The sequence below is a fragment of the Dromiciops gliroides genome, chromosome 4 (genome assembly GCF_019393635.1).
Source record: "Dromiciops gliroides isolate mDroGli1 chromosome 4, mDroGli1.pri, whole genome shotgun sequence".
NCBI classification, from domain to species: Eukaryota; Metazoa; Chordata; class Mammalia; order Microbiotheria; family Microbiotheriidae; genus Dromiciops; species Dromiciops gliroides.
The window spans coordinates 153,021,450-153,049,325 of record NC_057864.1 but is presented as its reverse complement, the minus strand read 5'-3'; the positions used below and the strand labels follow the sequence as shown (position 1 = coordinate 153,049,325).

The following is a 27,876-nucleotide window of genomic DNA, read 5'->3' as shown; positions in this document are numbered from 1 at the left end:
AAAATGCTATAAAATGTCAAGCTAGTATTATTTTCTAGGGAAGCATGGGGTAGGAAAGAGGGCATTGGACTTGGAATCCAAATATTGGCTTTACTGGTTTTTAGCTGTGTGACATCGAGCAAGTCATTTCACCAGGTAAGTGTTCACACTGCCCAATTCCCTGGGTTGTCTGGAGGAAAGCACTTTGTCCACAGTAAATGCTATGTCCATATGAACTATTATTGTTATTATTACTACTCTAATTTAATACTCTTCCTCCCAGGTTTGTCAACAACAGATAAATAACCTCTAAGGAGGGTTTCTAGTTCTTGACAATATTCATATGACTAGAGTAAGTGGCCTGTGAAGCCTCTTGCTCTACCAAGTAGTTAATAGACTAGAAAAATCAGAGGATCACTAGGCACCAGCATGGAGCTAATAATAACATAAATAAAGCATACATTTGGTTCCCATAGATAGGGAAATGGATAGAGTGCTAGGTCTGCAGTCAGGAAGATCTGAATTCAAATCCCACCCCAGACACCCACTAGCTCTATGGCATCTATTTATTTATCTCAGTTTCCTCAACTGTACAATGAGGATATTAATAACATCTCCCTTCCAGGGTCATTATGAAGATCAAAAGAGATCATTTTTGTAAAGTGCTTAGCATAGCATCTGGCACATGGTAGATGCTTAATAAGTGCTTATTCCCTTGCTCCTCCTTCCTCTTGACTTTTCTCTTTCCAGTGATAAACTCACATGGCTCAATTGACTCTTGAACACATAATCAAATGCCTCATTCATTTCTCTCTCTGACTCTCTGTTACCCTTTTGTCTCTCCCTATCTCCTCTCTGTCCCTCTGTGTCTCTTGATATGTTTCTCTGATCACATGCTAAGAACATGACACACAAAAAAGACTCACTTCCAGATTTTCCCTCTAAAATTACCAAAAGCTTCTTTTCTTATAGACCAACACAACTCATAAATGTTATGTAGAGAAGATGGGGAAAAGGATAAGTAAGAGAGGATGAATGGGAAAATGTGGTATGTTCTTGTAAGTACAGTGTAAAGAGTGCTAAATCATAGAAAAATATGTTCTAGAATTTTGCCAGGAATCAAAATCAAGTTCATTGGCCTATAGTATGGAGATTCTCTTCCCTTTTCCATTTTCTCTTGAACTTTGGGTTATTTACTATTTTCTAGTCCTGTAGCATCTCTCCTATTCTCCATAATTTTCAAATATCACCGACCTTAGATCCACAACGACATTCATCAATTCATTCAGTACATGAGCATGTATTTGACCAGGTGATTTGAATATAACAAGGATAACTAGGGATAGTTAAAGGGCAGCTAGATGGTACAGTTGCCAGTCATCCTAAGTATTGCAACTGGGCTTCAATGACTCTGGAAGAGAGAGTGAGGCTATTTGAAAAACTCCACCTCATTTAAATCCAATTCACTAGAAAATCTTGAGATTACTTGTGATGTCATTGGTCTTGTTCAAAAAAATGAAGGATGAACAACAAGAAATGATGCAGTAGATAGAGTGCTGGGCCTAGAGTCAGGAAGACTTATCTTCCTGAGTTCAAATCCAGTTTCAGACATTTACTAGGTGTATGACCCTCGGCAAGTCACTTAGCCCTGTTTGCCTCAGTTTCCTCAGCTATAAAAAGAGTTGGAGAAAGAAATGGCAAATCACTCCAGTATCTTTGCCAAGAAAATGCTAGAGGACTGAAATGACTGAACAACAAAGGATAGAGAAAGGAAAGGAAAAGATAAGAAAAGTAGGTAGATTCTTTTTACATAAATCAGGGAAAGAGGAAAGAAGAAGAGATATGAATGCTGCATGAGAACCATGGAGGAGACCATAGTAATATTAAAACTTATCCTTTATATAGTGATTTAAGGTTCTCAAAGTGCTTTACAAAAAAATATATTATCTCATCTCATCTCCTGTAAAGTAGGTGTTATGAATGTCCCCATTTCACATATGAAGAAATAAACTCACAGAGATGGAGTGATTGTACAGGGTCTTATAAATAATAAGCAAATGAAGTTGGATTTCAACCCCCAAATTCCCAACTCCAAGTCTAAAACTCTATCAACCAAATAACAATGATGATGATAGCTAACAACTGAGAAAAAGCATAGCTGCTCAATTTTTATTTTCTTACTGTCATCCTTGACAAGGAGAAGGATCTTTGGACTGGGCATTAAAAATCCCTAATAGGTATCCAACTTGATAGCCAAGCTATGAAAGGATATAGGAAAAAAATGTTTAGTTTTCCTTAATATATTCAAGTCACCTGGTCAAAATGAACTGTATCCTCAGGTGCTGAATGATAGAGCCACTGAATGTCATTGTTGACCCAAAGTCAATTATTTTTGAAAATTGTGACAGTGTGATTCTGAGTGACCAGAAAGAGGAAAAGGACACTGAATATAGATATAAAGATAGAAATAAGTATATTATGTTCAAGTATTGGAAGGGCTGTCTTGGAAAAAATAAATGAATGAATGAGACTTGTTCTATTTCGTCCAAGGTAGCCAATCCAGGAGAACAGAATGAAAATTTCATAGAAATAAATTCAGGCTTGCTAACAAGAAAAGCTTCCTAATAATTAGACCTTAACCAAAAATAGAATGGGTTGCCTGTGGAGGTGATGGAGTCCTTCTCATTGGTAAACTTCATATTTGTTGTTGTTGTTCAGTTGTTTTCAGTGGTGTTTGGCTCTTTATGATGCTATTTGGAGTTTTCTTTGCAGAGATACTGGAACGGTTTGCCATTTGCTTCTCTCGCTCATTTTACATATGAGGAAACTGAGGCAAAGAGGGTTCAGTGACTTTCCCAGGGTCACACAGCTGTAAGTGTCTGAGGTTGGATTTGAGTTCAGGTCTTTCTGACTTCAGGTACAGTGCCACCTACCTGCCCCAACTAAGATCATACATGGGTGCAAATGATAAATTAATGGCCAACCTTGAGAGAGATTGAGGCCAGAATGTAGCCTATCCACAAGATTAATGAAGTGAAGATATCTAAGCAGAATGTAATAGATCCTTTTCCTTAAATTCAAGCTCTGTGGGACTAAATAAACTTTTAGAGTCATCCTAATTGGAACATTCAGTGTTTCTGAAGCCCCGGTCCCAACCATAACCACCCACATTCATTTTTATCATCCCGGCTTTGCTATGTATGTACATAGAACAATGGTATGGTCTTATCAGGAACTCTGGGGATAAACTCCTCAGATGAGAAGTTGGGGATAGAGATCAAAATATGTAGGGAAAGGTTCCTATGTACTAGTAATACTAGACATGTCAAGTCTAGTATTTCCTGTCTAGATCTAGATTTTCCTGTCTCAAGTCTCTCACCATATCCACGTATAACGGTGATTAGTTTGGTCCCCATTGCCTGAAGGTCAAGTGTGTCACATTTCCACTCCCCAGCACACACACACACACACACACACACACACACACACACACACACACACACTCCTCAGGGTTCTCAGGTACCCATAAAGGGTTGGGGGGGATGTGTCTTTCATCTTTGCTCAAGTCCCCACCAATTATGTTCCCTCAATGTTAAGGGTCCAAGCACCTCAGTTCTATTTAACTACTTGTCAGATTAGCTTTTACAAAAGCATATTTAATGTTTACTTCAAAGGTATGGCAAGAAGAAACATACCAACATTTCACACACCTTCTCAACGCCTAAGGATATATTCCTCCCTACATGGTCCTCAGTCTCTAGGAAGGGAGGAAGTATAGTTCATAGTTTAACACAGTTCCTTAAACTATTAGTCCATTAGTCCCATCAGGAGCCAAGTCTAAAGCACCATATCTCTACTCCTCCTCACCCTCAGATTTGTATCCTAGGACCCTGGCTTCCTCTCCGTTTTGGACTAGCTGCAACATCCAGCCTCCAAGGTGCCCATGACTCAAGCTCTCAGGTCTCAGACTCTAGGCCCTGTACTTACAATTGAAAAAGGACAAATGAAACACACCCAAACTGGAAGCCCATTTCCCAGGGCTAGCAGACGCTTACTAAATCTTTAGCTCAACAGCATGGTGCCCTTGCTGTGAATGAATGAGATCTTCAGCCCTGATTCCCACACAAAGAGTGACTGTGTCTCCTTGGGGTAGATTTAAAGACACAGACAGGTCTGACTACACAGCCATTGGAAAGAGGCTCTTCTTATCCACAAGTTAGACCAGCATTTTCTCCAAGAAACACATCCCTTGACATATCCTATGTGGGTCTCTTCATCTTATATCACTTGGGTGTGCACCAATGCCCCTTTACATTTTTTACATTTACATATCCTCTCATAGTCCATGCAACTAAGCAAGTTTTAGATGTGGTGTTTAAAAGCTAATACACTTTATACTAGAACATGTTCAAAGGGAAGTGAAGAGACCAGCCTTGTGTGGTTGGCAATTCTGCTTAGGATGGGTGAGGGCAGTAGAGCTGTTAACCACATGTTCACTATGTGTGCGTGTGTGTACAGTGTAGGGAATGTGATTTTTACCGTAAAGTAACCGCATGATACATGCTATCTCTCAGCTCTGGGCATTTTCTCTGGCTGTCTCCCATTCCCAGAATTCTCTCCTCCTTATCTCTGCCTACTAGCTTCCCTGGATTCCTTCAAGTCTTAACTAAAATCTTATCTCCTACAAGAAGGCTTTCTCAATCTCTCTTAATTCTAGTGCCTTCCTTCTTTTAATTACATCCTGTTTGTAGCTTGTTTGTTTGTTACATATAGCAAACATATTTGTTAGCTAATTATCTCCCACATTAAAGTGTGAGTTCCTTAAGGAAAGGGTTTTTAAGCATCAAGAAGAGGTAGTCTAGCTTCCCAGCCATTCAGGGCTAGGTTCAAACAATGCAACAAAGCTTTCTCATAATTCCCATAATTGAATAAAGTTTTTTCACAAGGCAGAAACTGGACTAGACTATCAATTGAATAGAAAAGAAAACTGAACTAGCTCCAGAATTGTCACAAAATAGAGTCAGTGTACTTCATTCAATTCCTAAAACTCCTTCAATCCCCCAAACTTTGACAAGTCAAATTTATAAGGGTTTTATATATTTATAATTGGAATTATGTAAGTAAGGACTGGTTTTAACAGGGGAGATATATATGTTGCCAAAGTAACAAAGAAAACTCAGCATAAACGCCATAAAACAAAAGGCCAAAGCAATACAATGATGATCATCAACATTAAATAACATCAAGTCTCCTTGTATCCTAATAACTCACCCCCAGTGTTCATTAATCAGCACATCTTGAGTCCCAGATGTGCCATGTAGTCATCTGCTCCTTGGAAATAAATATCTTCTCCTCAACATTCTGGAATAGGCCTTATTCTCAGGACATTTCTGAAGAGACCTCTGATTCTCTGGTTCTAATTCACTTTTCTTTTTTTTGGTGAAGCAACTGGGGTTAAGTGACTTGCCCAGGATCACACAGCTAATAAGTGTCAAGGGTCTGAGGCTGGATTTGAACTCAGGTCCTCCCGAATGCAGGGCCAGTGCTCTATCCACTGCGCCACCTAGCTGCCCCTTCTAATTCACTTTTAGAGATTTCTAGGTAATTCTGCTAAAATTTGCCAGGTCAAGTAATACAATTAAGTACAATCTCTTAAATTTTATTTTCCAATAACCAGTTCAAGTAGTAAAGAAACAGCTCAAGCCTTTTGGAACAAATCCTATTAATAACAGAGCTGTTAAAAAAACATCAAATTAGTAACCCATAATTCACTTGAGACTTTAGAAAATTTTAACTCTTACATACCTCTATCTTTACCTAAACCATGTACCTGATATAAGAATCTTAACAACTTGTAAAATGAACCCTTCTATCTTTTAATATGGGGAAATAATTTCACTTTCTTTATAATTATCAGTGAAATGCTATATGTAAAATCCTTAATCCAATTTTGAGAACTTATTATTAAAACATACTCAAAGCCTGAATTTCCATACTAGATACACTTGCAAATCAATCATATACATATGTATATAGTTCTTAAAGAAAACAGTCTAATCCTGTTACTTTTTAAAAATATACTGTCCCAGATTTCAGTCTTGAGATAGAGTCAGTATGATTCATTCAGTTCCCATAGCTGAGCTCTTAGTGGGTGGGAAACTCCAGGCCTTCTGCTTAATACTTCTGCTTACCAAACAGAAGTGTGCCCCATACATTGCATCATAGAGAAATTCCAGCTTCTTGTGACACTTACTCAATACATATACAAATTCACCAGCTAAAAAAACCCAAGAGCTATGTAGTGGTCATTGCAATAGAGCTGAAAAGAAGCAGGGTTAATGGAGTCCCAAGTTCTATTACGGTTTGACTCTGCTACACCATTAGGCCTTAGAGAATTACCAAATTGTTCTTATACCTTTGGGTGTGAGAGGAAGTGGTGAGCAAATGCATAGATATAAAACCAGAGAGAGGAAGAGGTGGTCTTATGTGGTGCAAGTCAGGAGGTCTCACTTCTACTACCCTAGGCTGATGGAAATTTGCCTGTTCTTTTTCCTGTGTGATACTTTTCTCAGTGTTTCTCACTAAGTATGGCTGCAGTAGAAGAGATAAGTAGGCAAACATATTTGTTCGTTTGTTCTCTTCCTCATTAGCTCCTCAAGGGCAAGGACTGGTTTTTGCCCTTATTTATTTATTTATTTATTTTAGGGCAATGGGGGTTAAGTGACTTGCCCATGGTCACACAGCTAGTAAGTGTCAAGTGTCTGAGGTCGGATTTGAACTCAGGTACTCCTGAATCCAGGACCAGTGCTCTATCCACTGCGCCACCTAGCTGCCCCCCTAATTTATAGCTCCAACACTTAGCACAGTGCCTAGCATGTAGTTGGTGCTATAACAATTGGAATGATGCCACCTGCTGGAGACTTACTGTAGAAGAGTTCCGCCCATGAAGCGAAGGACTTTGAGGGCAAGACCAGGAGTCTCTTCTTTGGTGTCAGGAAGTGACACGGGCTAGTGGGAGGAGGAAGGAAGAGACTGGCGCTCGGTCTCAGGTTTTTCCTTTGGACTCTGGTGGAGAGCAGAGCTAGAAATGTGCTTTCCCTTTAATAGATAGGAATCTAGGCCTTTCTCTCTCTCTTTACCAAATTCTTATTCTCCTTAATAAATACTTAAAAGTCTAACTCTTGTTAAAGTTTATAATTTATTGGCGACCACTCATTAGATATTTTAGACAATTTAGCTAGAATTTTAGCCCTTAACAGTGCCTAATAAATGTTTATTCACTGAGAGACTGAGCAAGGGCACCGGATAAGGACAGCGGCTAAAGATCTTTGCCTACTGTCACTTCTTGCACATAACTCCCTTCTTTTCATTATGGTGTAATTTATCTGTGCAGAGCAATCTTTTTCTCTCTCCCTTCCTCACCCCCCACCCCAATCCTTTTTACCCATGTGATGCAGGAATTTTTTGAAGTCTAGGATAGATAACACAAATAGTTCAATGAGAAAGATTTATGACAGTTTCAATTTCTCACTTTCAGCCATTCTGAAAAGCTAAACTGAATTCTCCAAGGGAAAGGCTTCTATATTCGTAATAATATGTTGAATCTGGATTCACATTTTCTGTATTATTTGAGCCTTACAACTACTTTGGGGAGTCTTTATTTTATTATAGGCATCTGTGGAGAAATGAAGAATGTTTTTTGTGTCAGAAGTTGTTACTGTTGTTCAGTTGTGTCTGACTCTCCATAAACCCATTTTGAGGTTTTTCTTGACAAAGATACTGGAGTGGTTTGGCATTTCCTTCTCCAGCTCATTTTACAGATGAGGCAACTGAGGCAAGTGGTTAAATGACTTGCCCAGAGTCACACAGCTAATATGCATCTGAAGCTGGATTTGAAATAAAATCTTCCTGACTACAGGCCTGGCATATTATCCACTGTGCCACCCAGGACTGGTGTTTAAATGCCTGCTCTACTTTTATCTGTATTGAACTTGGACACATTTTGGTTCAATTTCTTCATCTGTAATAACCAGAGGTTGAACTTAAATGCCTTCCTAGGTCCTTCTCAGCTATAAATTGATGACCTCCAAATCTTCATTTGATAAGCAAATATTATTTCATTTTATCTCTCTAAGGTGAAATATGTGTTTGAAGTCATAGCTGCTTCATGGGGAACTACAGCTTCTAGTCTTTCAATTTCTAATTAGTCCAGTCCTCTTTGCCTTTTTGAAAGGAGGTTAGTTTCTTTCCCTATCAAAACTCTATTACCGGAGCCGCTAGGTGGCGCAGTGGATAAAGCACCAACCCTGGATTCAGGAGGACTTTCTTTCAAATCCGGCCTTACTCACTTGACACTAGCTGGGTGACCCTGGGCAAGTCACTTAACCCTCATTGACCTTCAAAAAAGCAAAAAAACAAAAAACTCAATTACCCAAGGAGATAATTGTGCCTGTAGATATAGTCAGTCTGCTCCTGTCAATTGCTAATTGGTATTAATTATTAATAGCTGATAGTAACTATAGGATTACTCCTTCTAGAGGGACTACTGTTTTCAGAAAATGCAAAGATGAAAGATCTAAAGGTATAGTACTTTATTTTTATTAGTAATTTTAACAGCTGATGAGGGTCTGAACTATGGTAGTATTGGTGTGAGTGGGAGAAAGGGAGAGAAATGAGAATCATGGAGATAGGATCAAAAAAGACTTGGTCACCAATTGTTTGTGGCTTCTAAGATAGAGGAAATAATAATGTAATAAACATTTATATGCTGATTACTGTGTGCCAGGCATGGTGCTAAGCACTTTATAAAGCTTATTTCATTTGATCCGCACAATAAGCCTGAAATAGGTGCTATTATTAGCTCTATTTTACAGATGAGTAAACTGAGACAAACTGAGGTTGAGTGGCATGTCCAGGGTCATACAACTAGGGGACATCTGAGGCAGGATTTGAATTCAGAATGAATCCTCACTGCAGAGCTGGCTCTCTATCCACTGTACCACCTCAATAGTCAAACATAATATGAAAGTTAGGTACCTATGTAAGTGATTTCCCTTGATTAGAGCTCTTGATTTTTTGGTTGCCTTATAATTTTTATCTTTTCTCATATAAGTGCTAGATTGGAAAAGAGGTCCTTTACCCCTCTGACATTCTGTGATCCCATCTCATTGGAAACAGTTTTACATATTATTCCTGCCTTGATTCATTTTTTTGTTGTTGTTGTTCATGCATTACCCAATACTTCTCATAGAAAATTTGGCCCCTATTTCTGGTCATAGGCAGTCATTGTAGGTGAAGAAAGACACTATGGGTCCAAGTCCCCTCCAAAATATGTCATTTTCCCTTTCTATCATTTTAGCCAATCTGACAGGTGAGATGTTCCCCTACATGGTGACAGTCGGAGTTGACCATAGTGTCATAGCATAGGTGGAGAAAGACACTATGGGTTCTTTAGCCAGATGTGGAGTAAGACAGGAAAATGAACTCCTGAAATTATCTGGTACTTTTTACAATGACTTTATGTGTCTCATAGAAAAAGCACAGAAATGAAAGGTCTTTAGAAGAGAGCCCTTTAGAAAGGTCTTTACCTGTGAATGACTTAACTATTCTCAATGATAGAATGGTTCAAGACAATCCCAGAAGACTATTGATGAATCTTACTATCCATCTCCAAATAAAGGACTGATATTAATGGAACACAGACTGAAGCACGCTATTTTTTACTTTCTTTCATTTTTTCTTTTATTCAAGTTTTCTTATACAAAATGACTGATATGGTAATGTTTTACATGATCATACATGTATAACCTACATCTGATTGCTTACTCCTCAGGGAGAAGGGAGGGGAAGTAGGAAAGGAGGGATAAAAATTGGAACCCAAAACTATAAATAAAAATGTTTATTACTTTAAAAAAAATAGAAAGGTCTTTAGAATAAGCCACGTCTGAGAGATTGTTCTTGGGGCTCTTCTGGGCTCTAGACTTATCTAGAGGTGGGAAGCGTGCAGAGAAAGGTATTAACTGTGATCTTCTTTTATGTTTTTAGCACCAAGTGCTTCTGGAGAGGATTCAGTCCCAAAGATGGTGATTGGAATCCCAGGGGAATCTGTAATTCTCCCACTGGCAATTCCCAAAGAAAAGCAGGTCACACATATTGTTTGGAGTTCCCAGAGGTCTCTTGCCATCTTAGAGACAAGAGAAGAAGGAAAATCACCCAAAATAACAATAATAAATCCTCATTATATGGGGCGAGTGGACTTCCTCAACCAAAGCTATAGTTATGCTCCACAGATCAATGGCCTGACAATGGAGGATGCCGGCTCCTACACAGCAGAAATAACTATAGCAAACATCGTTGAACCCATTAAGAAGTTCTTCACCCTCCTTATCCATGGTCAGCATTAAATTCAATCTCAGTTTCTTTTCCTGCATCACCCTCATTTCTCTTTCCATTTTTTCCTCTACCTCTCTAACTTTATCTTCAAAGTCCTTTTTGAGCACCTTTATGGCCTGAGACCAATTCATATTTTTCTTGGAAGCTTTAGATATAGGGGCCCTGATGTTGACATCTTCCTCTGAGGGTGCCCCTTGGTCTTCCTTGTTACTGAAGAAACTTTCTATGGTCCTCACCTTTCTCTGTTGGCTCATCTTGCCTTTCTTTTACTATACTTTTAGCTCCTTAAAGTGGGGCACTGTTTCCAGGCTGCAGTATCCCAAGCTTAAGAAGTCCCAGGTGGTATGATTTAAGGAGAATCAGGTTCTTCCCTTACCTGGCCTGTTTCCTGGTCCTAGATGACCCCAAACCAACTTGCTAATCAACCAGCTTTGTGTGTTGTGGTTGTTAGCTCCAATGAGCCTGTGCCCCTCCCCAACCTGGGAGGCTACTCGAGCCTCCCTCCTGGTTCTCAGCAGGGGTGTAAAATCCAAGTTCTGCCTTAGCACCAGCATAGACCCCTGTAGTCTTCCCCCTGCCCAGGGCTCAGCCCACTCACCAGACTGTGAGCTTAGTTCCAGATGACACTGGTGCTTCAGCTGATTCAGAGGCTCTGGGGGGTCTCCTTCTCTGGTGAGGCCTTTCTGGGACTGGATCTGTGTCAGGGTAACTGTGGGGTTGGGCTCAAGTCCTGTATCAGCACAGCAGCTCCCTCCTTCTGACCTTCCAAGCTGTTCTTGGTTAGAAGATGATTTCAGCACATTCTTCTGTGAGTTTTGCTGCTCCGGGCATTTTCCTATGGCATTATTTGGATGTTTTTTGGAGCGATTGTGTCATGAGTTCGGGAGCTCACTGCCTTTCCTCCGCCATCTTGGCTCCCTCAGTTTCTTTTCAAACACATCAACATGCAAAAATTGGATACACAGAATATTTATGTGACTTTCTGCCTGACTGTTGTGAAAGCTGCTTTCTTCCAGCACTCCAGGGTATAGGTCAAATTTAAAGGTGATTCTGCCTGAGTGTAAGCTTTATCTAGGAGTAATGCAGTAAAACCCTATTTTTTTTTTTTTTTACGGGGCAATGGGGTTAAGTGACTTGCCCAGGGTCACACAGCTAGTAAGTGTCAAGTGTCTGAGGCCGGATTTGAACTCAGGAACTCCTGAATCCAGGGCCGGTGCTTTATCCACTGCGCCACCTAGCCGCCCCAGTAAAACCCTATTTTAAAGTCCCTTGCTATATGCTGACTTTAAGTATAATAAGTGTCAATGAAGGCAGAACTTGGCCCAATGCTGTGATATAGTAGAAAGAACAATCAATCCCAGGTTAGATCTTGACTCTGCCTCTTAGCATTCATGAAACTTTAGGAAAGTCACTTAACCTCTTGGGGCCTCAGTTTCCTATATAAAAATGAAGGGATGGGGGGGGCAGCTAGGTGGCGCAGTGGATAAAGTACCGCTCTGGATTCAGGAGTACCTGAGTTCAAATCCAGCCTCAGACACTTGACACTTACTAGCTGTGTGACCCTGGGCAAGTCACTTAACCCTCATTGCCCAACAACAACAACAACAAAATGAAGGGATGGGTTTAGATACCCACTAAAATCCCTTCCCTAAATCTATGATCCTATAAGTTACAATGATTTAATGTAAAGAAGAACTTTCTAACAACTAGAGCTATTTCAAATTGGAGTAGACTGCTTTGTGAGGTCATGGGCTCTCTGTTTTAATGTATTCAAATAGAGGCCAGATGAGATGTTGCAGAGAGAATCTTTAAAATGGATGACATGTTGGACTAGATAGTGTTCAGGTTCCTTTCATCTCTAACATATTAGAATTCCATGTGTATATAGTTAAGGAAAATTTATTTCTCACATGATGGAACATCTTAAGCTTATAAGGAGGAAGTATTATCCCTTTCCTTGCCCCTAGACAAGGGTATCACTATCTGAGAATAACTGTCCTCTTCTTCCCATCCTTTTCTGATCAACAGAAACCTAGAACAGGTAAAGGAGTTTCCCAGAAAGCTTGGAGGAAAACATGACTCCCCTGGGCACTCTCACTCTCTGTTCCATAAATGCAATGGCAGTCTCCAGCCTCTTACAAATTGTACCTGAGAAACCAGTACCTGTTATACTCCTCACACACTTCTGTTTGTATAGAAAGAGTGTTTCCTACCTGAACTCTCTATTCCTTTGTAGCTCTGGGTGTGCATACTTAGGTAATGTTAGCAATTGGAACTTGATGGGGACTGTCTAGTGTCACTGATTTCTTCTCCTCTATAGTACTCCAGGGCAGAATTCTGAAGCCCAGGATTCTGATCTACAGTGCCTAAGGAAATCATTGACCATCTTTATAGGGGGGAGGAACATAATCAAAGCATCTCATTGAATATTATATTTTACCTTTCATGCAGAGAGATTGACAGAGCCAAAAATCACATTGGGTCCTAGGACCAATGATAATGGTACCTGTCTTGTCAATGTGACATGTTCTGTGGAACAAGTAAGAGAGAATGTAACATACAACTGGACACCTGTGAGACAGGGCGCTAATTCATCTAGTGGAGGATCCATTCTCACCATCAGTTGGAAACCTGGTGACCATGACCTGTACACCTGTACTGCCAGGAACCCTGTCAGCAACAGTTCCCATACGATTCTTGCCAGTGAGCTCTGTGCAGGTAAATTTCTGACTGTCTTCCCAGGAGCCCGAGATCATGGAGTCCTACGGGGATTTGAATTATAGTTATTCTTAACCTTGGTATCAACCTAGTTCTTATGGGAACAGCTCTCCTGAGCACTGTCACTGGCTAAGTCTCAGCCAAAGGAAATACTCCTTCTCTGGGACTGTGAGGGAAAGTAGTTTTTTCAGTGGTCAGTTCCCTCTAGTTGACTTGATTAAGACAATTTTTTTATTTGCTTGGTTCAGATTGCTCCTAGTGATCCTGTTTCTTTGTATCTTCTCTTTTAAGGCATTGAACATAACGTACGCTACACCAGAGTCTTCCTGTACTTCATGGTGACCATTGTCCTGGTTATTCTCTTTATGTTGGGACCGTCTTTCTGGTACATTCAGAGAAAAAAAGAAAAAGGTTTGAGCTTTTCTGGAAGATGAAGCACATTTTTTGTCAAAAAATCTTAGAGTTAGAAGGCCTCTCAGAGATGACCAATTGCAACTCATACCTATACAACAATACACCCTACAACTTTCATAACATATAGTCATCCATCCACTACTTGAAGACCTCTAGTGAGAAGGAACTCTCTTTTACCTGAAGTAGCCCACTCCATTTTGAGATTGCTCTAATTGTTAGAAAGCTTTTGCTTGTATCAAGGCTAAACTTTACATTTGGCAACTTTCATCCATTCATTGCTCTTCATTCTATCCTCTGGGATCCCACAGAACAAGTATAATTCCTCTTTTAAGTGACAGGCCTTCAAATCCTTAAAGATAATTATCACAGACACCCACATATTTTTTTTCTTAGAGTCTTATCTTCCCTAATTCTTTCATAAATATTCATATGCTATAGTCCTAAGATCCTTCACCATCTAATTCCTGTCATAAGGACATTGCTTATCAAGGTCTTTCCTAAATATAACTGTTAAGAACTGAATACAATACTTCAGCTATGGGACTGATCAGGTCAGAGTACAACAGGATTATCATTTCCCTAGACCTTAACATAATTCATTCATTCATTCATTCATTCATTCAGCATTAAGTAAGCACTATTTCATACCAGGAACTATATGGGGAAAGGCAGCATATAACATTTAAACCATTGATTGCTGCCATTGTAGGAACTATTCAAATAAACCCAGGGAATAGTATGTCTTTATTTTGTCTTGAGTATATAAAGACAAGACTGAAATTATTCTTACCTTCAAGGAGTTTGCATTCTACTCTGCATGTGGCAACATTTAAGCAGATAAGTAAACACAAATCAGAAACCAAGTAAATACAAATTAATTTGGGGGCAGGGGACAGCTAGGTGGTGCAGTGGATAAAGTACCAGTCTTGGATTCAGGAGGACCTGAGTTCAAATCTGACCTCAGACACTTGACATTTACTAGCTGTGTGACCCTGGGCAAGTCACTTAACCCTCACTGCCCCTTAAAAAATAATAAAATAAAAAAAATTTTAATTAATTTGGGGCACCAGTAACTGAATCAGGTAAAGGGTCAGAAAAAAAAAACTATATGTCTCAAGGAAGCCTAAGATTCCATTGGCTTTTTTGGGCTGCTATATCATATTCACTTCATATTTAACTTTCAACTTAGTAAGATCTACAGATCTTTTTCAAACAAATTAATATCTAGACATGCCTCTTCCATCTTACACCTGTGAATCTGGGGGTTTTGTAGCTGTGTGAAGAACTTGACATTTATGCTTTTTCAATTGCATCTTATTAGAATCTGTCCAACATTCTATACTGACAAGATCTTTTTAGATCTCAATTGTTATCTATTCCTCCCAACTTTGTCTCACTTGTAAATTGAGTTTGTGGTTGCAGTCTGTACATTTATCAAAAGTATTCCCAGGATAATAATGTTAAACCACTAAAAGGCAAGAACTTTAATGGAGTACTTTTATAGAGCAGACTTCCAAGCTGAAATTGAATCATAAATCACACTGAGGTTTGGTGATTCTACATGAGTTTTTTACTTCCTTAGAGCTAGGGAGATTAAGGCTTAGATACCTCTCAAACTTATTCTCCTAATCCTATGGTCCCTATTTATCTCACATCTACCTGGAGGTTCTCACCATAACAAATTCCTTACCACCTTCCAGAGGATGTTTTTTTATTGTGATTACATTGTTGGGACTCCTTATATAGTATCTGGTTGCTTAAACTGGGAAGTAATGAAGGCCTTCTGCTCTTACATCCCATGAAGAAAACTGGATAGTGGCTCCACACCTCATTTTCCTTTCAGGATCTCTACTCTACATTTCCCATTCACCTAACTCTATCAAGTCCAACACCCTGAAGCATGCTAGTAAATGTTTAATAAGCTCTCAAAAATCAAGCCCTGATTTGTAATGTTTGCTGATTATCAAGGTCTAAATGCTCACACTGAATATTTAACAACTGGCTCTCCAAAAAGCAGTTGAGCTGGCTCCAGCATATCCCTGTCTATACCCATTTTCTCCCTCTTCACAGGCCCTCATCTATAATGACTGTCCCTCCAATATAATTTTCATTCCAGAGAATTTTGTGACAACAGTAATAATTTTTTTTCTCTGTGTGTGTCTCTCTGTCTCTAACGCTCTCCTTCCATCATCTTTCCCTTTCCTCCTTTATTGTTTTGCTTCCTAAGGTCTTACTTTTTTTAAGTAGTAGCACTGGAACATCCTCCATAAAAATACTCTGTTGGGTATGCAACTTCTGGATCTCTAAGATGGTCACACACTGCCAAGAGATTCACCTTAGAGAGAACTATGGGAGCTGACCAGTGATGCGACATTCTATAATATATTAATATATCTGTAATATATGAGGTGATTTGCTCCTGGTAATATGTAATGACTTAACTCATGTCACTGGCTGCAGAGTCATAGGTGGTAGCATGGGGGGTGGCAAATGTATTGGTATCATCAATTTTAAACCTGTCTTTCCTCACTGCAATGCAGAGGCTGATGCACGAGACCAGGAGCATACCACTTATGACTCAATTCCTAATCTAAGCCCTGCTGCTACAGAACATACAATATATGCCACAGCTTCCTATCCTAAAGTAAGTTCTTTCTCCTTTCCTCCCCAGACCCTGGGCCCCTCCCATGTTCTTTATGTGAGGTTGAGGTTTGACAAGTATTAAACCATTTACAAGAGGGTGGGGGAAGTGTCACATAGATTGTTTTCTGATGTGTCTAATCCTCATCCCCCAAAAGACATTACTGAAATTCTCCACTCCCAAGTAAATACTTTCCTCCTCTCCATTGCAGCCCTAGTTATGAAAAGTACACAATTTTGGTCACCTATTTTTAGCTTATCATGCTATATAGTACAGCTTGAAATATCACTTTGACATGACAGAAACGTGACAGAAAAAGAAAATGACAAATGCTGGAGGTAGTGTGGAAAAATTGAGACACTAATGCACTGTTAGTGGAGTTGTAAACTAGTTCAACCATTCTGGAGAACAATTTGGAACTACACTCAACGGGCTATAAAATTGTGTATACCCTTTAACTCAGCAATACCACTATTAGGTCTGTATCGCAAAGAAGTCAAAGGGAAAAGGACCTCTTTGTACAAAATATATATATACATATATATATATATGTATGTGTATGTGTATATATATATATATATATATATATATATATATATATAATGGCTCTTTGTGGTGGCAAAGAATTGAAAATTAAGGGGATGCCCATCAATTGGGGAATCGCTGAACAAGTTGTGGTATGTGGTTGTGATGGAATAATATGGTGCTATTAAGAAATGATGAGCAGGTGCTCACTTCAACAGCACATTTTCTAAAATTGGAATGATACAGAGAAAATTAGCATGGCCCCTGCACAAGGATGACAATAAAATTCATGAAGCATTCCATATTTTTAAAAAATGAGGAGCAGGATGGTTTCAGAAAAACCTGAGTAGACATAAAAGAACTCATGCAAATGAGGTGAGCAGAACCAGAAGAACATTGTCCACAGTAGTAGGAATACTATAAGGATGGTCAAATGTGAAAGACATAGCTATTCTGATCAAGACAATGAAGCAAAATAATTCCAAAGGATTCATGATGAAAAATGCTTTCCACTGCCAAACTGATGAACTTTATTTAGCCTTTCTCTTACCCTCTGCCCCAGTTAAGTATGTGGTTCAAAAATCTTTCCTTCCATAGCCCAACTACTTATTTTGGATTTTTTTTTGCTTTGGGTTTTTTTTTTTTGTTGTTTTGTTTTTTGGCTGGGCAATGAGGATTAAGTGACATGCCCAGGGTCACACAGCTAGTAAGTGTCAAGTGTCTGAGGCTGGATTTGAACTCAGGTCCTCCTGAATCCATAGCCACCTAGCTGCCTATCTCCTCATCATTTTTTACAGCACAATAGTATTCCATTATATTAATATACTACAACTTGTTCAGCCATTCCCCAATTGATAGGCATTCCCTCAGCCCCCCCCCAACTACTTATTTTAAGGAACATTCTTTTATAGTGTTCAGTTCCAATTAATTTTCCCTTTGATATACCCTCACATTGTTTTTCTTCCATTCTTATTTATTCCAAATACTGTTCTTCAGTTATGGGCAAGACCTTTAATTATTCCTTTTTCATTCTTTCTGGGTCTCTGCCAAAGATTATTTTTGGAATGAAACGTTTGAATTTCCTCCTCATCCCACTTGTAAATTATTGAATTAGTAGATCTTATATCCATCATTCATTTTTTTCTTCTGAGACCCATAATGATATTAATTAATGAAATTGGTATCAAATGGCTAACATTTATCTACATAGATGTTATGGTTTGGAAAGTTCTTTTATTATCTCACTTGATACAATAGCCCAGGGAGATAGGGTCTATTACATCTATTTTATAGATAAAAGTTTTTAGGGTCAAAGTGATTAGATGATTGTTGAGGAAGAACTTAAGCAAGATTTGAACTGAGGTCTACTATGATACCAAGTCCAGTGTTCTATCCACTGTGCTACCTGCTTTCCTCAAAAAAAAAAAAAAAGCAAGCTAACATTTATATAGCATTTTAAGATTTGCAGTGCACTTTGAACATCTTTTCTCATTTGATCCTCACAACAACCCTGTGACATAGGTGCTAATATTATCTGCAATTTCTTTTTTTATCATAAAATTATTTTATTATTTTCTACTTACATGTAGAGATAGTTTTCAACATTTGTTTTAACATTTTTAATTACAGTTTTTTCTCCCTCCCTCCCTTCCCCAAGACAGAAAGAAATCTGATATAGGTTATATATGTACAATCACATTAAAAATATTTCTGGGGTCAGCTAGGTGGCACAGTGGATAGAGCACCAGCCCTGGAGTCAGGAGGACCTGAGTTCAAATCCAGCCTCAGACACTTAACACTTGCTAGTTGTGTGAACCTGGGCAAGTCACTTAACCCCAATTGCCTCACACACACACAAAAAATTCTGTATTATTCATGGTGTGAAAGAAGAATCAAAACAGTAGGGGAAAACCTCAAAAATGAAAAAAACAAAAACAAAAAAAGGAGAAACAGTATGGTTCAATCTGTATCTAGATTCCATAGTTCTTTTTTCTGGATTTGGAGAGCATTTTCATTGTGAGTTCTTTGGAATTATCTTGGATCATTGTATTGATGAGAAGAGTTAAGTCTATCACAGTTGATCATCATGAAATGTTGTTGATACTGTGTACAATGTTGTCCTGGTTCTGCTCATCTCACTTGGTATCAGTTCATGGAGGTCTTTCCAGGTTTCTCTGAAATCTACCTGCTCATCATTTCTTACAGCACAATAGTATTCCATTACTTTCATATACCACAACTTGTTTAGCCATTCCCCAATTTATGGGCTTCCCCTCAATTTCCAATTCTTTGCTGCTACAAAAAAGTAGCTATAAATATTTTTGTACATGTGGGTACTTTTCCCTTCTTTTTATGATCTCTTTGGGATTAAACTCATTGTGGTATTGCTGGGTCAAAGGGTTTGTACAGTTTTATAGCACTTTGGGCATAGTTGCAAACTGTTCTCCAGAATGGTTGGATCACTTAACTCCACCAAGAATGCATGTTTTCCAATTTTTCCACAGCTTCTCCAACATTTATTATTTTCCTTTTTTTGTCACATTAGCCAATCTGTTAGGTGTGAGGTAGTACCTCAGAGTTATTTTAATTGACATTCCTCTAATCAATAGTGTTTTAGAGCATTTTTTCATATGGCAATAGATAGCTTTGATTTTTTCATCTGAAAACTCCCTATTTAGTGGGCAGAGACAAGATGGTAGAGGAAAGGCTGTGACTCCTGAGCTCCTGACAAACTCATCCACATACTCCAAAAGTAATGCCGTAAGACAACTCCTGGAGCAGCCTAACCCACATAAGAACAGATTGAGACTGTTTTACAGCCAAAGATGGCTTAATCAGGTAGGTGAGTGGGATCACCTGCTGTTCAGGCTGAGGCGAGGAGCTCAGCACCCAGTTCAGACCCAAATCAGAAGAGACCACACCTCCAGGGTCTTAGGGTCTTCAGTGCCAGTGGCTTATTCTGAAGCTCAGCTTGCCAACCAGTGAGGGAGTTCAGTGGTTGGCCAGGTTGAAGTGGCTGTGGTCTCTGCTGGAATTGGGGTGAAGCGCCCAGGTTCTGAATCAGTGGGTTGACTCAAGAGGTTGTGGCCCAGTGGGGGAGGGGCACAGCAACATCAAGTTTCTAATCATAGAGAATCAGATATCAATCAAATATCTGCTTCCAGGTCTAGATGAGTAAGTAGAGAAAACAGCAGATGATAGAAAGCTTCTTTGGGGGAAAGGTAGAACAGAATACAGCCTCAGAAGAAGATAATAACAAAGTCAAAGTGTCAACATCCAAAGCTTCCAAGAAAAATATGAATAGGTCTCAGGCCATGGAAGTGCTCAAAAGGGACTTTGAAGAAAAAGTAGGAGAGACAGAAGGAAGATTTAGAGAGGTGGAGGTAAGAATGGAAAGAGAAATGAGAGTGATGAAGGAAAGTCATGAGAAAAAAGTCAATGGCTTGAAAAGCCAAATGGAAAAGGAGATACAAAAGGTCTCTAAAGAAAATAATTGCCTAAGAATTAGGATTGGACAAATGGAAGCTAGTGACTTTGTGACAAACCAAGACACAGTAAAGCAAATCCAAATGAATAAAAAAAAAGAAGGCAATATGAAATATCTCCTTGGAAAAACAGCTGACCTAGAAAATAGATCCAGGAGTGATAGTTTAAAAATCATTGGATTACCTGAAAATCATGACCACATTAAGAGTTTAGGCATCATCTTCTAAGAAAATCTCAGGGAAAATTGCCCTGATATTATAGAAGCAGAAGGTATAATAAAAATGGAAAGAATCCCCATCAATCACTTCCAGAAAGAGATCCCAAAAGGAAAACTTCCAGGAATATTATAGCCAAATTCCAGAGATCCCAGGTAAAGAAGAAAATAGTGCAAACAGCTAGAAAAAAGGAATTCAAATACTGTGGAGCGACAGTAAGGATAAAATAAGATTTTGCAGTATCTACATTAAAGGAATGGAGGCCATGGAATATGATATTCCAGAGGGCAAAAGAACTGGAACTACAACCAAAAATCACCTACCCAACAAAACTGAGTATAATCTTTTGGGGGAAAATGGGACTTCAATGAAAAAGAGGACTTTCAGGCATTTGTGATGAGAAGACCTGAACTGAATAGAAAATTTGACTTTCAAATACAAGACCCTAGAGAAGCATAGAAAGATAAAGCATAGAAAGGTTGTGGGCAACAGAGTCTAACCAATAAAAGATCAGGGGTGGTATTTTTATTTAATTTTTTTTTCATAACAAGCGATTTTAACTTAACTTTAACTTAATCTTAAACTTTAAATTTAATCTTTAACTTAAAAAGAAATTATGAAGGATATTAAAAGGTTAAATTGTTTACATTCCTACATGGGAAGATAATACTTCTAACTCATAAGAACTTTCGTAAGCTGAAAGGAATATACTTAGACAAAGGGCACAGGTGTGAAATTAACATGAAGTTATGATATCTTTAAAGCATGTATTTTTTGTTTATCCTTGTTTTTTGTGGGGCAGGCAGGGTGGAGTGGCTTATGTCTGGGGCCAGATATGGGCTTGGTGCCTCCTGGGTCCAGGGCTGGGGCTTTGTCCACTGTATCACCTAGCTGACCCATGATGACATCGTTAAAATAAAGTTAAGGGGAAGAGGAATGCACTGGAAGAAAGGGAAAGGGAGAGGTGGACTGGAGAAAAGAAGCTCACATAAAAGAAACAGGAAAAAGCTTATGGAGTGGAGGGGAAGATGGGGAAGGAGTGGGGAAGTGATTGAATCTTACTCTTATCAGAATTGGTTCAAAGAGGGAATAACATACACACTCAAGTGGATATAGTAATATATTTTACCCTGAGGGAAAGTAGGAGGGGAAGGAGATAAGGGAGTGGGGGAGGTGAAGGAAGGTAGAGCAGATTCGGGGAGGAGGCAGTAAAAAGCAAAACACTTTCGAGGAGGGATAGAGTGAAGAAAGAAAATAGAGTAAATATCAAGGGTAGGGAGTAAGATGGAGGGTAATACAGTTAGCAATAGTAACTGTGAAAGAAATGATGAGCAAGATGATATCAGAAGGACGTATGAAAAATGCACACCATCAACAGAGGAAGAACTGATAGTATCTGAATGCAGACTGAAGTATAATTTTATTTGTTAGCTCCTCTTTCTAAAGTTATTTTGTCTATTTTCTTTCACAACCTGACTAATGTGAAGATGTTTTGTGTAACTGCACAAGTATGACATAATATTGAATTGTTTGATTTCATAAGGAGGGCTGAGGAAAGAGGGAGGAAAAAATTTAGAACACAAAGTTTTAAAAAAATCAATGTGAAAAAAATCATTTTTTTACATGTAACTTGGGGAAAATTCCAAATAAAATGAAAATTTGAAAACTACCTGTTAATATCCTTTGACCATTGTCAATTGGGGAATAACTTGCATTCTTATAAATTTGATTTAGTTCCCTATATATTTTAGAAATGAGGACTTTATCAGAAATACTGGCTGTTTCCCAGCTTTCTGCCTCCCTTCTAATTTTGGCTGCATTGCTTCTGTTTGTACAACCCCTTTTTGATTTAATATAATCAAAATCATCCATTTTGCATTTCATAATATTCTCTATCTCTTGTTTGGTCATAAATTCTTCACCTCTCCATAGATCTAAGAGGTAAACCATTCCTTCCTCTCCTAATTCTCCTATGGTATCACCTTCTACATCTAACTCATGTATCCATTTTGACCTTTTTTTGGTATATGGTGTAAGATATTGGTCTATGCCTAATTTATGCCATACTATCTTCTAGTTTTCCCAGCAGTTTTTGTAAGATACTGAGTTCCTATCCCAGAAGCTGTAGTCTTTGGGTTTATCAAACATTCCATTACTATAGTCTTTTACTACTGTGTCTCCTGTGCCTAACCTATTCCATTGATCTACCACTCTATTTCTTATCCAGTACCAAATAATTTTGATGAGTGCCTCTTTATAGTATAGCTTATCCCAAATTTCTATGAAGGAACTAAATCTAAGAGAATTGTGCCTTGTCCAAGTCTTATAATTAGTAAGAGTCTGAGGTAGACTTTGAATTGAAGTCTTCCTCTCTGTAAGTACAGTATTTGATCCCTCAAACCACACTGCCTGCTCAATGGTGTTAGATTGTCTCTGAGCCCCAATCTATGAAGCCAGGTCCTGCTTTCTGACTTTGCCTTGATCAGTCTTCTTTCCTAAGGCTGTATTAATTTATCCTATTATGTGCCTCTCTACCCAAAACCCCCATAGTTATGAATACTGGTTACCTTTGGGCATTGCCTTTCTTGTGTTGTGATTCAGTTCCAGAAGGTAGGACTGTTCTCTGAAAAAGTGATCTCCTAAGGTGCAAATTCTCCCCAAATGAAGGTCCATGTCTTTTACTACAGACTCTACTGTCCTCATCTCCCTGACAATGTTTTCAGAGGCACCATTTCCTTTCCCTTTCCACACTGACACACCCATCCCAATCCTTCCCCATTTTTACTTCTTTTCTATATTTTCCTATTCCTTCTAATTTATTAAGAGATTGGAGCAATTACTATCCATTCTCTCTGTTCACCCATCATCTGAGTAGAAGTGAATCTCTGGTTTCTTCTCTCCTATTCTCCCTCTTCCACATCTTGTCATTGTACTATCTCTCCTGCAAAAATAACATGAATTCACTTATATGTTAACATGTGATTTAGTTCCATGTCGAATTTAATTGAGCTCTTAGGAATAGTAATCAAACTGTTTCTCATTTTCTCTTCATTCCTTAAATTCTCCTTGAATCTTTAGTCCTTAAAGTTCTTTTATCATCTTTGTTATATCTTTTTGATTTTTTCTTTTGTCTCTCACTTCAATTCCCTTTTTAAAAAAATGAACAACAGTCTATAAATATGAAAGAACTTATTTCATTACTTAGCTTTTTCAAATTGGAGTTTAGGTATGACATCACAATGAGTGACTCTTTCTTGGCTACCATAAAACTATTGCTCTGGTGGGTCAAATTAGTATTTCTTCATTATACTTGGCTGCTGTAAAACTGTCATGTATTCTACTTCCTGAACTCCTGGTGCTTTCCCAACCTTTTGAAGCTCACAAAATCATTGCCTAGTTTGTTCAATATCCAGTATTTTTCACCTAAGAGCAAGAAAGAATAGATACAATGGAGAGAGAAAAATAGCTGGACTCTTCATTCACTGGTCACATGTTGACCTGGGTAGGAAGGAACCAAAGCCCTTTATCTCATCCAGAGGCTTATATTATGTTTTCCTTGTATTGCCAACATGAAAGAGGATTCTCATGGCTTCTTTGAGACAAGATGAGAGAGAAGAACCCAGAGCTTTTCCCCACCAAGAATCCCATATAATTCATTCCCCTTTTCAGGGCCCCTTCCTTGACTATAATTGAAAATAGTGATGGGTGGACCATGGAGAGCACCTCTGAGATCCTAATCCATTTAAGGAGGTTATCCTATGGGGTACCTCTCACCTCCCTTTCAGTTTCTTTTATGTGTTGTCTTTTTCCATTAGATTATGAACTCCTTGAAGACAGGAACTCACTTTTTCCTTCTTTGTATCCTCAGTACTTAGCACAGTACCTGGAAAATAGTAAGAACTTAATAAATGTTTATTGACTGACTTATTTCTCACTTGAAATCTGTCCAAAAAATAAAGAGACTGAGTTGCTCCAGTGGGAGTTTTTTATAAGCATATTTAGTTCTGGATCAATAGCCAATCACAAAGTCTTTCATTCACCATGTGGTAAGCAAACAGGAAACAGAATGCATGTTCTTGCTCCAAAATCTATGTGGAGGACTGCATAAGGTCAAACATTCTAGGCATGCTCATAAGAGTAGGACTCTCTTGGGCTAGTCCCACATTTCACATCTTTTTAAAGTTGTGCCTAGTAAGCGTTTGTTCCCTTTTCCTGACCTCACACATTTCTGAGTTATGACAGAGTCTCTGTAACTCAGGGGAATGATGGTATTTGAATTTTTCCTTTTTTTTTTTACAGAAAAACATTCAAAAAAATTTGGAATCACCAAACACAATTTATGATATTTTGAAGTATAATCCAAAGGTAAGGAATTTTTCTTTAATTTTTAATTTTCTTCCTCTCTGCCTCAAGTCTTTATTGCCCTTTTTGGAGCTCTCAAAACAATAGTCAATTCCTTTAGACATATTCTTTATGGCTAAGACATAGTACTGGTCCTTATGAAGATTGCACTGTAGTAGGAGGGTGATAAATATAAAACAAAGCACTAATTGATATGAAGCAGGGGAGAGTTGTTAACAACTAGGGAAATTCAGGGAAGGCTTCATGGACAATATATAGCCAACCAAGAAAGGTTGGAGGGATCTCAAGATGCTCCATACATTTATATATATATATTTATGCCAGGGGTATGTTGGAGCCAGCTTTAACCAGCTTACAGAACCATGGTTAAGTTTTCACTGTCAGAATTTACACCTCAAAATCAGCCAGCTACAAATCAAGTCTTGAGATATTTTATATATAGATAGGTAGATATATAGTCTGATAGAGATATAGATATATACAAATACATATATATATATATACATATATATACATATATATATACATATATATATACATATATATATATATATATATATATACTTAAGAAACTAAATAATACAAATTAGACTTAAAAGTACATGTGCATAGATTCTCTTCTACCACCAGTCTCATTGTTAAACATCTACCAATACATTTTCTTTTGCTCTATAAATATTCCTTGAATTTCACAGGAGTTCAGTAGAAGACTCAGGGAATGAAGTCTTGTACAGACAGAAGTCCTGGGGACTTGAGCCTAGTAACAATAACAGCTGTCATCTATATAGTACTTTAATGTTTGCAAAGTGCTTTACATCCATTATCTCATTTTAGCTTGATAACATCCCTGCTTGTGTCTTTTTTTCAGATGGGTAAATCCGACACACTTGAAAAGAACCCAGCATCTTCAGGAACATTAGGCTTTGGTAATATCTAAATAGCAAAACAGCTCTCCTAAACCTCCCTCTGAAAGTTATTAAGCATCCTTATCAGCTGTTAATTCAGGATTTGGGACTCATTAGGAAAGCATCACCACTTATAGGCATGATATGTTTAAAAGAAGAAAGTTTGTGGCAAATTAGCAAGCAATCATGTAGCTCTTTAGCTATTTTAAGCATCCTGTATTCACTACTGACAAGGACAATGTAAAATAATTTTCCAACCAAAGACAACTTAGAAGGCCAGCAGGAAAAGTCTGACACACCTGGATAAGAGCGGAGCACAGTCCAGCACAGGCCACACCACCAGACCAGGCCCCAGCAAACCAGGAGCAGGCCTTAACAAGACTTAGACTCTCTAGTCTCTTCAGATCTCAAAAGTCTCTTCAAGTCTCTGCAGTTAATTTGGGCTTCTTCAGTTTCTTTGAGTTTCAGCTTTGAGAGAGAACATGGACAGTGTCAACACCATTTAAAATTGCTAGAGAATAAAACTCTGGGAAGGATACAACATGAGAGGAGCTGGCAGTCTGTATCATGTCTGTATCTCCAACTTGATGCACTAAAAACTTTGGGAAATTTCCCCTTTGGGTGAGATCAGGGACTCTGTCTCTTAGTTAAGCAGAGTTATCTCATTCCCAATGGGAGAGTTCCTTCATGTTGTAATGTCTGGTAAATATTTTCCTATATGTGTATGTATGTATGTATGTATATATATATGTATATGTACTTATCTATTGTGAAAAAATAATGGGTTTTGCCAATGCCCAAAGGCCCCAGCTTGAGGGGATTGACATGGATTGATTGTATTGATAGGATTGACTGACTCTGCTGATAGATTTACTTGAAGTTGACTTGATTGAAACCACACCTGCCTGGCTCTCAATAGAGTGTGTTCTCAGAGGCTGTGGACTCTGACCTCAACATGGGACCACCTTCAAGTCCAGTGAACCAATAGATTTGTGTGATGCTAGCCAATTAGTTTGAAGTGGTGTGTATGGAATGCCTCTCCTCCAGACTCAGAGGAAGCTGCGACTAGCTGTTCATCTCTCAAACAGCTGGTAGAGGAGGACTTGAGGAAGAACCAAGAGGGGCTGGAACTCTAGGCTAGATAGGCCTTTTCTTAACTTTCTGACCCAGGTGTTCTCTTTTTGCTAATACCTTGTATGCTTTAATAAATGCTTAATGCCCCAAACTGGGGCTAAACCTTCTAATTTATAAGTGTAAGGAATTAATTGTAGAAAAGAACATTTATTGAGTCAAAGTATCAAACTTAGTATCTAATCCTCCCCTAGTAGTTCCTCTTTGCCCACATGGGGCTGGCCAAATAATAATGGAGACAGCCCAGGGGGTATGTTGAACCAATTAGAGACTCAGCATGGCTAAGAACCTCCCCTTCCTGTGGAAGAGGCAAAAAGGGGAAGAGAGAGGAGCTGTGTTGTAGTTGATCTTCGGACCAGAGCGGGGAGAGACTGCACAGCTGACTCTCATTGAAACTACAGACTCAAGGTGGTGGTGAGTTTGTGTTGTGGAAGTGAGGCCCACTCTTTGAGCTGGCTGAGCTGGAAGCAAGTTTGGGGTTTGAGTTGGTCTTTGCTAGAGCCAGGGAGCTTATTCATTTTCTCTTCCCCTATTCCCTTTCTTGTTGTCCCTGGCTTTATTAACTTTACCTGTGTTGTAAATTTTGTTCCCATTAATAAAACCTGCTTTGTTTGTGGAAAAGAGCAAAGGAGATTAACACCTAGCTGCCCCACTTGTCCTTCATTCTTGAAGAGGACCATGACATCAAGGTGCTGTCATGACTTACAGTGAATAGAATTTAAATGAGGGAGGGCTGTGCAAAGTCACCACCCTTACTCTCTTCTCCAGAGCCATCTGGGTCCAGTGGCAAGATATAGATCAGGATGACTGCAGATGGTCCTGGATGTTAAAGGAAATTATGGTTAAGTGACTTGTCCAGGGTCACACAGCTACTAAGTGTCTGCAGTGAGATTTAAACTCATACATATGTACACATAAAAACACACACATAGGGGCAGCTAGGTGACGCAGTAGATAGAGCACCGGCCCTGGATTCAGGAGGACCTGAGTTCAAATCTGACCTCAGACACTTAACACTTACTAGCTGTGTGACCCTGGGCAAGTCACTTAACCCCAATTGCCCCGCAAAACAAAAACAAAAACAAAAACACACACACATATATTGGTG

At 38.7% G+C, this 27,876-nt stretch overlaps 1 protein-coding gene and 1 non-coding gene across 2 annotated transcripts; both read left to right on the top strand.

Annotated features, from left to right (window-relative positions):
* Positions 1 to 114: 114 nt before the first annotated feature.
* LOC122726767 (SLAM family member 7-like) lies at positions 115 to 27,336 on the top strand. The gene is made up of 7 exons (XM_043964709.1): positions 115 to 135; positions 10,024 to 10,371; positions 12,823 to 13,089; positions 13,381 to 13,500; positions 16,044 to 16,147; positions 24,670 to 24,735; positions 25,601 to 27,336. Exons 2-7 carry the CDS (start codon positions 10,059 to 10,061, stop codon positions 25,667 to 25,669), a joined length of 939 nt encoding a protein of 312 aa, XP_043820644.1. The 5' UTR covers positions 115 to 135; positions 10,024 to 10,058; the 3' UTR covers positions 25,670 to 27,336.
* LOC122726891 lies at positions 16,872 to 16,978 on the top strand. The gene has a single exon (XR_006352884.1). It is a non-coding gene; the product is annotated as a U6 spliceosomal RNA (small nuclear RNA).
* Positions 27,337 to 27,876: the final 540 nt, after the last annotated feature.